We start from the raw sequence: 14,461 nt of genomic DNA on the forward strand, positions 1-14,461 counted from the left end.
TATTATATTCAGTTATATATATATAAATTCAGAGAACAGATTTTTAGATTTTATACAGATATGCCAGATGCATGTATTTTATTATATATACCATCTGTAAATACATATATTATGTCACATAAAACAAGACTTTATTTTATTGTTTAATTAAGGCGCTATATGAAATTAAATTTTAGTAGTATACATAGCACTGTTAGGTAACAAATAAACATTTGTTTACCGAATACTCTGAATGATAGTCAATCAAACAAAATGTGATAAAATGTTTATAATTCTATTTTGTTAATTAATGTAAAAATTATCTGACCTTTCATTTATTGGATCATATACTCGTATGTCGCGCAAAATCATTTTTAATTATAAGATATTTATTGTCTGCATCATATATTTTAAATTGTCTATTAATGATTAAAATGGAAAAGAGCGCTATACTTATTTACGTTCAGTGTTACATATGTATCTTTATGAATTATAACACAATAAAAATATAGAAACACAAATTCATATTATTTTTATTTCTTTTATTTTATATCCATTTTTTTAATAACAATATCGATTAAAATAAATGATTTGATAAGTATATGCAATCGAGTTGCAATTTTTGCGTACTACATAATTTCAAAATGCTATCGGAATTTTTAAGGAATTTATAATTTAAAAAGTTTCAACAATGTAAAAGTTTTTTTATATATACGTATAAATTCTATATTAAAATTTATATAAAATTGCAATTATATTTATATAAAATCGCAATTATTATATTTAGCTTTTATTAATATGTACATTTATTCAATTCTTGATTTTTTTCACAATTTTTAAAATGTTATATATTTTTATTTATCTCAAAAAATTTGGTATAAGCAGTAATAAATCTACAAAATAAAATAAATTTTATAATATTCAAATATACATTAGAACTTATATAATCGATAATCTTTAGAGCGATAATCTTTGCCAATCATTATATTTTTATTGTGTTATTTATTTGTCTCCAATAATTTGAGATAATTAATTTTTTTACCTGAGAAAGAAATAAGAAGATTGACAACAAACCGCATGCTGCCATTTTTGTGGGACGTTTTTCATATTTTTGTATATATAGCGCCATCTACTAGCAGAAATAAGAAACATATTTCAAAATTCACGTTTCGATCTACTGTCGATAAAATCATAATTGGTGCGTTTCCGTGCTAAGCCCATTTTTCGTTGTTTATTTTACGTCTCTGTGTTTACGTAGGCCACATGTTTATACATTTATAAATTGTAGATTAGAAATATCGAATAAGATATGAAAATGACATATGATTATACTTTACTTTAATGCATTGATGAAGATTTTAAATCTTGTGTTTCTGATTTCGTCTCGTTTGTCATCATTGAGAATTCTTAAGAAAGACGTTCGTGATACAATTTATAATAAAACTTTTGCAATTTCAAATAAAGAAATAGCAATATGAGCGAAGCGAGTGAACCAAGTGATAGCGAAACGTTCAACAAACAAGATGACAAGGACACGGATTTTAACGTGGATGATTTTAAAGAAATGGATAGTGATGATTCCTTTATAGAATTGCCAGAGAATAATGTAAAGATAAATATTTAACTTCTAGATTTTGATGAAACTTGCACTTACATTCCATGTCTTTGACGCGTTCGGACGTTTTGTCTAAAAAAAATTTTTGTTTCTTTGTGTTCCGTACTGTGAGCACGATTTGACTTTTAACCAATATATATGAACAATTAATGGTGTATAGGCCTATTCCTCTGGAAGCCTAAGCAGCCATAATAGAGAAGAAGAAGAAAACAAAAATTTTTAACATATAGCTTGAGAAAGTATAATTTAAAGTTAAGAAATGTGTGTTACACAAAATGAGTGCATTTGATCAAAATCTAAGATGAGATTAACTCAAAAACATTTATTTTAAATAGTATTGTTTTACAGATACAAATGAATCAACAAGATGGTCAGTATGCAGGTCCGATAATTTCTGGACATGATTTTGATAAGAAGCTGATATGTGTTAAATATCCAGGAAACGTAGTTAATGTCGACAAAGCAATTGAAACTTTAGGTGGCATGAGCTCTATTTCTATGGTACAAAATATACAATTTAGACATAACATTTGATAGATTATATTAGATTATATCAGTAATATATATTTAATTATTTAACAGACTGTAGATGCTCCTAATAGAAGACTAGAATTGCGATTTAGACCTAATGATGGATATTGTAAACCTACCTGTGGAGACAGACATAGTACAATTGGTTTTTTACTCAGAGTTAGAGTAAAGAAAAATAGGACAACACAAGCAGAGGTTACAAAATCAAAAGATACTACAAATCTGAAAGCTACTGAATCTTGCATTGTTGGTGATAAAGATAATCCTAAAACATCCTATTTGTCAGAGGATGAGCAAATTAATAGTGCGTCCAATGTCACAGAAGACAGCTGCGAAGATGATATTAGTGCTACAGATACCGCAGAGGAAAAAAGTACTGCAGATAATATTAAAAATTTAGATGCTACATGTAAAGATAAAAGCTCGCCAAAGAAAAAAAGAAACGCATTACCTACTTTTGATGATAAGAAATATGAAAATTTCTTTCAAGAACCAGATTACGAGTTGCCACGTTTAAAAATACTAGGACGAGTCGAAACTGAATTCAAATTTACCAGTATGTTCTATACAATACTTAAAGCACTATATAATAATTTCACATTTTTCTTATTTAACATATTAATGTTTCTTTTTTCTTTTAGATTTATGTGATTTTCAATATGTACCAATGACGCAGAGCAAATCAAATCCCAAAAAATTAGAATGCATATATAACTCAATTTATCCAACAGGCATTCCATCTCCAGATTGGTTAAAACAGGAAGTGCCCTATTTTCTGCCACCAGCCGCGTTCAGCAGAATGGATACTGTACAGCAATACATCCCAAAAACCGAGATAAATTCTAATTCGGGAAATATAATTGGTAAAAACAAGAAAGGTCAAGCAGGCTTTCCCAATTATATATACTTTTCTACAGTGGGGGTGCCCACCGCAGCACCAAAAGGCATCGAAACAGCTATGAAAGTGAAATTCCTGCAGAACGCACACTTGGAACGAGTGCGACAACTTTTCGAGGAGCGTCCAATCTGGTCCAAAAATGCAATTATGTACAAGACTCAATTTACGTCCGAACAGTTGAAAATATTATTACCGTCAGTGGCATATTACTTTATGACTGGACCGTGGAGAATCATGTGGGTGAAACTTGGTTACGATCCAAGGAAGGATATTAATGCGAGAAAGTATCAGACGTTGGATTATAGATTAAAGGCTATGCGTAAGTTATATATCATTTAATTTACAATTTTGTGCGATGCAGTATATTCTATAATAAAAAAAACCAGTTAATTTTTATGATCTATAGATGGATTAGGTTTGACCGTCAGATGCAAGAGAAATTATTCAAATTATACATTACCATACAAATCTGCGCCAGTTTCCAAACAAAAACCCGCTGTACTCACTGCCTTGAATCAAGAACAAAACCCGAAGAAAGAACGACATTTGCATGAAAATGTATATATATACCGAGAAGGTATGGTACCTCCTTCGCGGCAAATGTTTTATCAGGTATTTAATCCTTCTTTTTTTCATAATATAAAATCGATAAAATACTTGATTTTATACAATAAATAAAATTCTTTATTTTGTCATCAGTATTGCGACGTTCTAATAGGAGAAATACAAGAAATGTTGGCGAAGCTCCCCGATCCTTTACCTGGTATAAAATGTCACGAGAAAAGAGGATGGCTGCCAACTGGTTTCGACGTACAATGTAGAGAAATTTTAAACAAACAAGTGCGCGCGGTTTTGAGAAAGAACATGAACATTCCTGAGGATCGTATGTACTTGATCAACTTCATTAAAACTATGTTATATATCAAGAATAAAATTATCTTTTTTTATTGTAGATCCAACATCGCTTCCACGGAAACGGAGACATGGCATTAAATTAAAGACTAATAAAACGATTAATAAAAGAAAGAAAAAAGGCAAAGCAAATTCTATGGAGACTCAATCAGATGTTACTCCTAATTTGGAGTTTGAGAATGTGATTAATGAAGATTTGTAGTCTGAATTTAAGTAATTAAGTAGTTATAAGTATGCAAGAAAAATCTGATTAAATATTTCTGCTTGAATTTTACCTCTTAAAAAATGCATCGAGATGTATAATATTTTAAATTAATTTAACATTCGTTTACAAAGCAGATATAGTTTTACAGATAATTATACTTTCATAAAAGTATATTCATCTGTATATATACACATAGACATATATATGTAAATATGTATTATATATATATATATATAAAATAAATATAAAATATAATTATCCTTATAATTAAAAATTATAGTTTGAATTTCTTCGTTTTACATGTAGGCCTATATATATGTACATACATTGAATATCTAATTGAACACAGATTTGTGTCATAATGAATAAATATCTACATATGATGCATTCGACCTGGCAGTTGAGGTGTGAAGGCATATATGGCGTCTAAAGTATCTTCATCTTTTTCTCTTTATGATCATAATTAATTTACACGATTACATCTTCTTTCAGATGCACGATCACAATTGCTTTAGACTTTGCAAGAATGGCCAAACGTGATATACGTGAATTCCTCGCCGGATCTAAAGATGCGCCAGTACCTCGACGGCAGTTATGGGTGGTGTTTGATCACCACTAAGAATAACCGGCTCGGATTCAGTTTGAACGATTCTAACGAGATTCGCGTCCTTCTTCGAGGGTACCAGAGTGGCATTCGGCGTGACGTGCGTTTCAGCGCAGTAACTCGGCGGTCGACTCTCCCTCGTCGTTGTACCAGGAGCCGCGATACTTCCTGCGTTCGATCTGTAAGTCGGTGGCGGCGACGTTGTAGGCTGCAATCGGTCGAGCAACAACAGCCGAAGTCTATACTCTTGCATACTAGCCTGTAATCAAATATATTGATGTATATATAATATATAGTAGTATATAAATAAGGCTCCTGGCTCCTCGCCTCTGACGTCACAATCTAACAGCATCGAGGCGAGGAGGCAGGAGTTTTATAATATAATATAAATAGTATATAGAATGCGTATAAAATATATTGCACGGTAATATATTTTTTTCAAGATACAATATATTCAAATATAGAAAAATGAAAAGTATGGGATAAAATTGGAAAAAAATATTCAGAGCTTTAATTCGAATATTGAATTTGAAGTTTTTTAAGGCAGTTTTTTTACAGATTTTATCCTATATTTATCATCTCACCTGATAACTCGGTGGTGGGGTTCTAAACTGGAATTCCGGATAGATCATAGCGGCGTAAGGATGTATCGGTCTCGCAGGGGGAATCCTACCGGAAATACCCGTGAAGCCAAACAAGCTGCCACAGTAGTCTTGGTTGGTCAATCGCCACGCTACCGCACTCACCAACACCAGGAGCACTCCTATACCTGTAACAAACAACGCGTACCATTGTAATAATAATACTTATGTAATACCGTATTGTAACAGCTATGTAATAACTTTTGTTTTATAATTACAATAGGGAAGAAGTAATCTTCCCTATTCGTCTATTTACAATCTTGTTTTAAGTAATTGAAACGCGTAAAGATACACGGAAGTACCTCGCTACGATTTTTGTGATGACTTATCGCCAGACACTATCGTGTCTCTTGATATTTATAGACTATAGTCTGGTTTTTAAGTGAAAGTAGAAAGAAAAAAAGAATGAAACATAAATTAAACAGTGTTTATCTGTCGATCTAGCCAACAAGCAGCGGCATCTGTTTCCCTGATCTATCTACGGGTAACGTCATTCCTTCGATCTCACGGCCCCTCCACATGTGTATATATAAGTGTACGACATCGATCTCTCTCTGTACTCTGTAGGTTAGAGCATTCCCCCATTGTGAGAGGCATTCTGAGCGGGTCGCAGGTTACATGCCCACGTTTAGAAAGTAACTGTTGCAAACTTGAGTTTCCCTATTGCCTCTCCTCTCGTCCCCTTCTAAGACTCTGTCGCCACGTGCATTCGGTTGGCCCTGGCCAACTCTTCATGTTACGTTTAAGAGTTTTCTTATCGCAACTTTCGAGAATTTTTGTAATTGAAATAAGGCACCACGTGTTTCTCCTCTACGAAAGATATTTAAAAAATTCAAGAATAAAGAATTGCTCAGGAAAATATTGCGAATAAATATTTTTGATCTGAAACAATTAATAGAAAATGAGAAAAAAGATTGTAATTGATATCTGAATAATTTTGGGAAAATAATTAAACGTACAGTTAACTCAAGTTCTAAATGAAATCATTTCAATTAAGTCATTTTTCGAATTCACGATCTTCTATCCTCTTGAGTAGAAATTTAATTTTGTGAAATCGTTAACAAAGATTAATCAACAGAGATATATACTTGCTTCACATAATACAGTAGGAACAGTACAAAAGCCTATGATTATAACAAAGATTGCAAGATTTTCTCTCATCATGTCGAGGTAGTACCTTCACAAATCGTTCCAGTCGCTGGTTGACTGTGTCATTTATCCGCTATATGCTGGGAGGAAGAGTGCATTATGAATAAAATAATATTTTCTTAATCGCACAATTACACAAATATATATATTAAAAAAAAAAATTCTTTGATAAAGTTTCATTATTTTTTAATCACTGAATCTTGTGTTATTCCAGTTTTATTGCGAGATCGTACATCGATGATCTCTCGAATAAGAAAAACGTGTTGTCTCCTTACCGGACATGAATATCCCCACGAGGTGATCCCGACCGGAGGCTTTGAGTGCGCCTAGAAGAGTGCCAGCACCGGCACAAACCAGACCTACGAAACCGACACCCAATATGGACCAGCGTACAGGCGGGGAACTCAAGCCGCAGCACTGTTTCGGCACTGTATCTCTGTGACACAAGAAGCGATCGTTGAGTGACCCACTGACACACACTCGTCTCGTGACGATCATTTGGCGTACGAGCACCGTACATCGGCCGTAAGTAAGGCCATATAGCTCGTAAATAAGATGTACCACTCTAATCGTACATCTCGACATCGAAGATTCATATTCATCGGGTATTTTCATAAATTAGACATGCCCGGATGCGTTTCAAGCGTATCGTGTATTGTTAATTCGATAAATTTTCAACTATATTTTTACTTATTTTTCAATAATATATACATATATTGCGATGAAAAAATAAAATTTTGTTATTTTTTCATCGTAATATATGTATATATTATTGAAAAATTAAAAATGTATTTGTGATATATATATATATATGATATAAAAAATATAAAATATACTCAAATATAAAATATATGAAAAATATACTATTGAACTAAAATATTTCAGCAATTTACCTGCCAAAGGCAGAGACGCTGGCAGGTACAGGGAAGGGTAGACCGAGGCTGAGGCCTCTGAGACCCAAGTGAGGGGGTGGAGGATGAAGGAAACCTCTAGGAGGTGGCACCAACGGCACTCCCAGCGCGGTCGAGACTGTCTGACAGCCTGGCGCACTTCCGGGATATGTCGTCGGCATGGAACAGGATCTCAGGGCGCGACGATGCTGTCTCCGTAACCGTCGCTCTCGCCTACGCCGGGCATCTCGGATACCATCGGACATCTCCTCGTTCTGACAGCCTGCTTCTGGTCCAGCGTGAAGCGCCAGCTCCGTCTGCGCCTCCGTCGAAGTGAAAGACCGAGCATTGTCCCGCGTTGTTTCCTGAAATGCAAACGGACTATGAAGATCTGAGAACGCCGATTAATTATCTATTAATTTTAATTAAATTTATTATTTATTTTTCTTTTTTATTTTTCTTATTTTATTATTATATTTAATTTATTATCCTTAAGGATAGAATGATTTTTGCCCCGCTTTTAAGATAGCGAATTATCTCTGTCTTATCTCTTTTTCTGCCTAATAAAACGAACGAGTTTCTTATCTGATGCCAAAATAGCAGAGACTTCATAAAACACTACTCTATCTTACTCGTTCTCATTCTCGTCGGACTCTCGTCTTTATTGATGAGCCGCCCAAATAGTTTCTATGAAAATGAACACGTTCGCATCCTGGAAAGATTACGATTATCCAGAAATCTTATCTTAACCAGGGAGCACATGTATAAATATTAGATGAGTAGATAACAATTTTATGCAAGGAATTTTATGCTTATAATAGCTTTATATTTACAGAAATTAGCGTGAAAGAATGTATCGAAAATGTAGGACAAAAATCTTTTTTTCGTTTTCGAGAAAATAAGATAATTATGAGAATACATTCGAAAAACAGTATATAAAAGTAATAAAGTCTTTTCTCTACATTATATTTGTGCATAACTTATTAATCATGTCTTGCTCAGATGAAAGAGACTTAACAACTGATAATTTGAAGGAAAAATTATTTGGCATTTCTCATTATATATTTAGAATTGAAAAAATATGCTTCTCTTTAAACATTAAAAGTTTGATTACCTCTGTGCTGTCATCTTAAAATGACAACTTGTGCATATAAAATAATTTAAAAAATCGATGATTTTTTTGCGCGTATAAGTTTAGTAGAGGCTATTCAAAACACATAAAAAGTAGGACACGTTATTTTTCTTGCAATACAGTTTGATATATATTGATTGGCCTTTTTTTAAATAAAAAAGATTAAATATTTACGCAGAAAAAAATATCAGTATGCGCGAGTAATGTACGATCGTAAATAAAAAACGATCTGCCAAATCGCATATATATATTTTTTTATAATATATTTTTTATATTTTTTTTTGTTCTATAATGTATCTAATATATGAAATATATTTATATATATTTAATATATTTAATGTATGTATAATCGTAATATACAAAGTATCAGCGGATAAAAACTACGAAGCGCGACGTTCTTTAATTATTTTCTTATTATTTATTATATATATTATATATATATTAATTTCATATATAATATATTTAATGACACTCCTAAGGTAATCAAACTTATTTTATATAAGTATATATATATATATATATATACACATATATACATACTAATAATATTATATATGTATATTATAATTACATTGTATATATATGTATATATATTTTATAAATTTATTTTATACGCATACCTATAAGAATAATTGGGCAAACGGTTTCGACTAGATCTATAGATGATTACGCGAGAGCACGTAATGTCAAAACGAGAATTGAAACGGTACCTGTGTTCTGTTCTCGCCGCTCCTGACGTTATCCGCGGCGGCAATGTCGACGGCGACGACGCTCACAGGCCTCGGGACATTCTCGGGCAAAACCTCGGCCATCATACGGTCTTGAGCATTGGTGCGTATGTATACGTGTGTCCACACTCTTCACGATGTATGTATGTATGTATATCTCTCTTGCCTTCTTCGCGCACAATGCGCGCGTAATCTTCTCTCGATCCCGATCTTTATGTTCCTCTGCGAACGTCCTTCGTCGCGTCTCTCTTTCTTCGATCACGCCTGATTCTTTTAACCAAGTTTCTCTCGTTCCATCAATCCACTCTTTCCCGGCCTTTCTGCGTGTATGTGTTTACGACACGTCTTCTATTCTTCTTTATCTCCGCATCACCTGCCATCACGACATAAGTCAAGATGAGAAACTTTTCTCTCTCACTCGCCTCATTGAAAAGAAAATCATCCTCAATGCTTGACGACTAATTATTTATAATTGACAAATATGGTCAAATTGCCTGCATGAATTTTGGGACAACGATGTTTCATTTCTATTTCTTTTTTCTCCTATTTTCCTTTTTTTCACATAGAAAAAAATTAGTAAATTAATAAATATTAATTTTAATACTGCTTGTCAAAACAAATATTTATCTGTTTTGAAAAGGATTTTCTTATGTCAAATAAATATGTTTCATATCAAATCAATATATTATTATAGTTTCCAATAAATAAATGATTTATTAGGCAGTATTGAAATAAATGTTTATTCGAATCGAATAAATTGTTTTCCGTGCAAAATTGCGGGAGATTTACGGGAAATATAGGTTCGCGATCGAGAAGAAAAATTGGCTATACATTCTAAAATAATCGTCCATCGAAAGAAAGCCAGCTGATCGCGAAATCCTAGATCCAGTCTCCGCAACAAAATAACCGTTCGCTTCGCCTTGTATATATATGTACTTCTCTATAAACGCGGTATTCCGTTCACTCGCATGAGAGCGGCATCGTAAGTGGATAAAGAGCCTAGGAGTTCTTGCCATTGCAGCGTGAATTTCCTTGTAATGCAATCGCGCATGCACACAAACACATATGCACTCCTTCGAAACCGGCTGGGATATGCAAGAGATTCGCGCGCGATCTAAAATTGAAAACGCATCGGATCGAGCCGAGAGGAGAGTAATAGATATAATATTATTCTCTATGTTCCTTTTAAACGACGACGCTTAGTTCACGTCAACTAGATCGATTCGCCTGAGAGCACACGTGGGAGAAAGTAGATTCAAGCGCGCTCAAGAGAGCTGGCCTTTCTCGAGTTATTGCTTCATTTGCTTTTGTGTTTCGTCGGTGTAATCGTTTATCGAAAATTTCAATGTAAAGGAATACTTCCTTTTTCCGTCTTCGTATGAAAAAAAAAAATTGTTAACTAGACTGAATCAACTAATCACTATTTTTTTCATTAAGCATATAAGTATTAAAATTAAATGCATCGACATATAAAATTTAATATAAATAATTAAATTTAATATGAATAATAATATAGATAATAAAATAAACAATAAATAATATAATTAAATTTTATATAATGTGTATTTTTTGGACTTAAATACTTATATTCAATTAATAAAATAATAATTAGTGCAGTACTCTTTTTTTGACGTATCTAAATTGGAATATCGAAGCTCCATTGATTAACAATAAGAGAGAGAAGCAAAAATAAGAAATGTAAGAGAAATAATATATGTATGTTATGCGATAACGTATATGATTTTTATTTCTAATGTTCTCTCTGTCCTTCTTTAAATACTATTGTGCAACAAATCGATAACATTCAATTGAAAAGTTTCATATTTAAGTATGAAATTTTTTCAATTGAATGTTATCGAATTATTGCACAATAGAATTTTAATTATTTTCCGCTACGCAATTTATTCAATTTTAATGACTCGAGTGAAAATTATATCAGTATCATCGAGATAAATTTTGATATAATTATTTTCACATAAAAAAGATATAATAAAAATCCAAATTAACATTTTTTTATATAAAGCTTAATTTTCGAATAAGGAATCGATTTCAAGAGATTTCAAAAATTTATGACATCTTTTATTTTCGTATAACTTTTCATTATACGTTGCACAAATTATTTTATTTATTACGTCGATAATAATTTACAATTTAAATAAAAATTCAACATTTTATTTTTAAAAATATAACAGAAAATAATTTAAGTTTCGTTACTCGAAACAAGTTAATTGAAAAAAATTAAATTTTAATATAATCTTTTTATATTTTTATTTATAAAATATTGTATTTTTATTTACATTCGAACGTGTATATCATTGAAGTTATGCAAGTTGATTAAAAACAAAAATTGATTGTTGAAGTTTTGTATAAAAAAAACCGTATGCTCCACATTTTTTGATTTATTTTTCCATATAGAATTTTTCCCTTGACCGATTGTAAACGTAAGTAATGGCCACTCTGTATAAATCGATATCATCTATTACTAAAGGCTCAATCAAACGGTAATATTTTCCATGCAATTCTCTTTTGTCCAAGACAAATCAATAGAAACAAAAAAAGTCAAGTTAACTTTCTCGTAAAACTCAACGAAATCGAAACAGTTAATCGAATTGTAGTCGCTCAATCGAAAAACCGAATCCTATGGACGAGTTATTTTTCCATAATGAAAAAAGGGATTTTATAGGAATCGCAAATTCAACGGAGCCAAACCAATCCGACTCGTCTATCGATTTCTATATTTTAATCGATCATGCGTGAAAAAACGAGTCCTTGAAGGAGCTATAATGTTACGTACGCGATGCGATGTAACATATTAAGAATGAAAAAAATAGATTCTTTCTACCAAGAAAGAGAGAAAAAGAAAAACACTTATCTTCTCTATTGAACCCTGAACTTTATGCAAATAAAGATACAACTTGATAAAATTTTGCTATCGAGCGAAACTCTTGAAAAATGAAGCTGTTTTACTTTCGAGAGCAAATAAGAAACGCGAGAACGCTTTTTAGAATCTCGAGGATCTCTTTGTTTTTTGGGGAAGAAAGACACGAAACTCTTCTTTCTTAAAGACGATAGTGTCCTACTAACGGTTTAAACTTCAAACCTTCACGACAAAGGGATATTCCATTCTTATACGGTCAGGTAGATTCTTCAAAATTACTCGCGTATAAAAAGGGGTTCCGGAAGTACTAATTTTTAAAAACTGTAAGAAATTAAGTGTGACAAACGCACGTGGATCTTTTTTATAACACACACACGACCACTTTCTCATTTATACGATGACATTTATAAAAACCTGTTTATTGAAAATTCTCTCTTCTCTTCACGCGATATTTATAATAATCCTTAACACGGATGTCCGCAAGCTTTTTTCCAGGGGGGGACGTAATAAAAATGTTTTCCCTCAATTTTTTTAAATTTAATTTTTATTTTGTTATTTGCACTTTTTATATTTAATTTAAAATTATGCAAATAAATTCCAATAATTTTAGTGTCTGAATAAATGTAAAAGGAGAGCAAATCCGGGGGAGCATAATTAAAATTCTTTTCTTTCTCAATTTTTAAAAATTTAATTTAATTTAAATTTATTTTTATATTTAATTCAATGAAAAATTATGCAAATAAATTCCAGTGTCCGAATAAATTCAAAGGGAGAGCAAGTACAAAATTTTTTACCGATTCCAAGGGGAGGCAAATGTCCCTTCTTGCCTGCCCTGCGAACCCTCCTTATCCTTAATAAAGTGAAGCGAGAAGGGCGCCTTTTGATCGCGACAGGAATGTACAAGACACGGCGAGGCCAAACAGACATGGGACTCTTCGAATTATTGACAGGCGCTCTCGGACGAGCGTAAAGCGAGGACGTAATAATGCGTGCGATTATAAAACTGCGACAAACATATACATATATTTGCGTGGGCGTAGCGCACACTCGACTTCACCAGCACAGAAAACGAACGGTAAATCAGGCGAGAGAGGTCTTTTTAACCTGATTGGGGTCGCGGATTTCCTCCCAGCGGGCCGTCGACGCGCGACGAGTATCCTCCGTATATATTCGACAAAAATCACCTTCACAGGAAGCGCCTCTATTCTTGCCAACGGCGAGACACGCGTTTCGAAATCACGCGAACCGCGACGACGATGACGTTTCCGTTCTCCGGCCGCGTCGTCGTCGAAACGTCGAAATCGCGCATTGTTCGTCGTCGCGTAGAGAGAGACCGCGCACAACTGTACGGACGACAGCACTAAGCGGACCGAGGCGAGCTAACAACTCCACTGACTGACGGTTCCCCGCTCACTGACAGCGGCGCGGCGCGGCGCGGCGCACCTACACACCGCGCAGTCGCGCGTCGAACTCACCGATATATCGAGCCGGGCGACCAATCGCGTCACGGCTCCGGCCGACGAGAGAGACGGAACAACTCGCAATGGTGTCGAGACATCGATATAAAGAAATTTTAATTATTGTTGTTGTCTAGAAAAATCGTTGTGCTAATCAAAAAATGGTATCAAGATGTTTTTATATCATAAAATTAATAAGTCACAGAGCTTCATCGAAAAATCGGGAAAATTTAATATTTTCGATCGTTTTCTGAATTTTTTGGAAATTAATTTATGCATAAAAATATATTATTTGTATGTATAAAAGCGCATGATAGGCAATATTACAGTTTAAAATGTTATTATATTATTTTTAAATGGTTTTTACTATTTCTTGTATTTATATTGTAACCATATTTTAATATGAATTTATGTATACAATTATATTATTCTAGTTATATAGATTTTTTCATTTCGTATGTATACAAAGTGCGCACAGCATGCAATATTACAGTTCAAAATGTTACTATATTATTTTCAAATTGTTTTTACTATATATTTCTTATATTATAACCATATAATTGAATATTATGATAAAAATATATCAGATATGTACACGCTTTTTCATTTTACATACATATACATAAAATATAAAAATAAAAAATAAAAATATAAAAACTCATAAATAAAATAATATAATTATATGCATAAATTTCTGTGTCTCTTGCAGAGAGATTTCCAGAGAATTAGAGATTTTATCTGTCTGACACCACTGTATGATACAAGAAGAGGGTGAAAGAGAGAGAACGAGGAGTGGTGAACATAAAGAACGACACGGGGAGATAGATATGGAGAAAGAGAGG

The 14,461-nt window shown here is 32.8% G+C and overlaps 2 protein-coding genes across 5 annotated transcripts; one reads left to right on the forward strand and one right to left on the reverse strand.

Moving 5' to 3' along the window:
- Positions 1 to 1,187: 1,187 nt before the first annotated feature.
- Positions 1,188 to 8,390, forward strand: l(2)37Cd (general transcription factor IIIC subunit l(2)37Cd). 2 transcript variants are annotated; one of them, XM_085487734.1, is made up of 9 exons: positions 1,188 to 1,585; positions 1,943 to 2,095; positions 2,177 to 2,681; positions 2,767 to 3,342; positions 3,430 to 3,635; positions 3,723 to 3,906; positions 3,977 to 6,020; positions 6,749 to 7,059; positions 7,420 to 8,390. In XM_085487734.1, exons 1-7 carry the CDS (start codon positions 1,454 to 1,456, stop codon positions 4,135 to 4,137), a joined length of 1,917 nt encoding a protein of 638 aa, XP_085343860.1. In that variant the 5' UTR covers positions 1,188 to 1,453; the 3' UTR covers positions 4,138 to 6,020; positions 6,749 to 7,059; positions 7,420 to 8,390. The 2 variants fall into 2 exon arrangements, with proteins under 2 accessions (XP_085343860.1, XP_085343859.1); XM_085487733.1 differs by having other exon boundaries at positions 3,977 to 7,059.
- On the reverse strand, positions 3,718 to 13,592 carry LOC114941447 (uncharacterized). Of its 3 annotated transcripts, none has more exons than XM_029316445.2 (6): positions 13,347 to 13,592; positions 9,267 to 9,657; positions 7,428 to 7,789; positions 6,810 to 6,970; positions 5,329 to 5,513; positions 3,718 to 5,003 (listed from the first exon to the last, which is right to left on the reverse strand). In XM_029316445.2, the coding sequence occupies exons 2-6, from the start codon at positions 9,369 to 9,371 to the stop codon at positions 4,704 to 4,706; spliced, it is 1,113 nt and encodes a 370-aa protein (XP_029172278.1). In that variant the 5' UTR covers positions 9,372 to 9,657; positions 13,347 to 13,592; the 3' UTR covers positions 3,718 to 4,703. The 3 variants fall into 3 exon arrangements, with proteins under 3 accessions (XP_029172278.1, XP_029172269.1, XP_029172284.1); XM_029316436.2 differs by having other exon boundaries at positions 13,267 to 13,592; XM_029316451.2 differs by lacking the exon at positions 13,347 to 13,592 and adding an exon at positions 12,957 to 13,260.
- Positions 13,593 to 14,461: the final 869 nt, after the last annotated feature.

The sequence above is a fragment of the Nylanderia fulva genome, unplaced genomic scaffold (assembly GCF_048542155.1).
Source record: "Nylanderia fulva isolate GAGA-0341 unplaced genomic scaffold, ASM4854215v1 Scaffold6, whole genome shotgun sequence".
NCBI classification, from domain to species: Eukaryota; Metazoa; Arthropoda; class Insecta; order Hymenoptera; family Formicidae; genus Nylanderia; species Nylanderia fulva.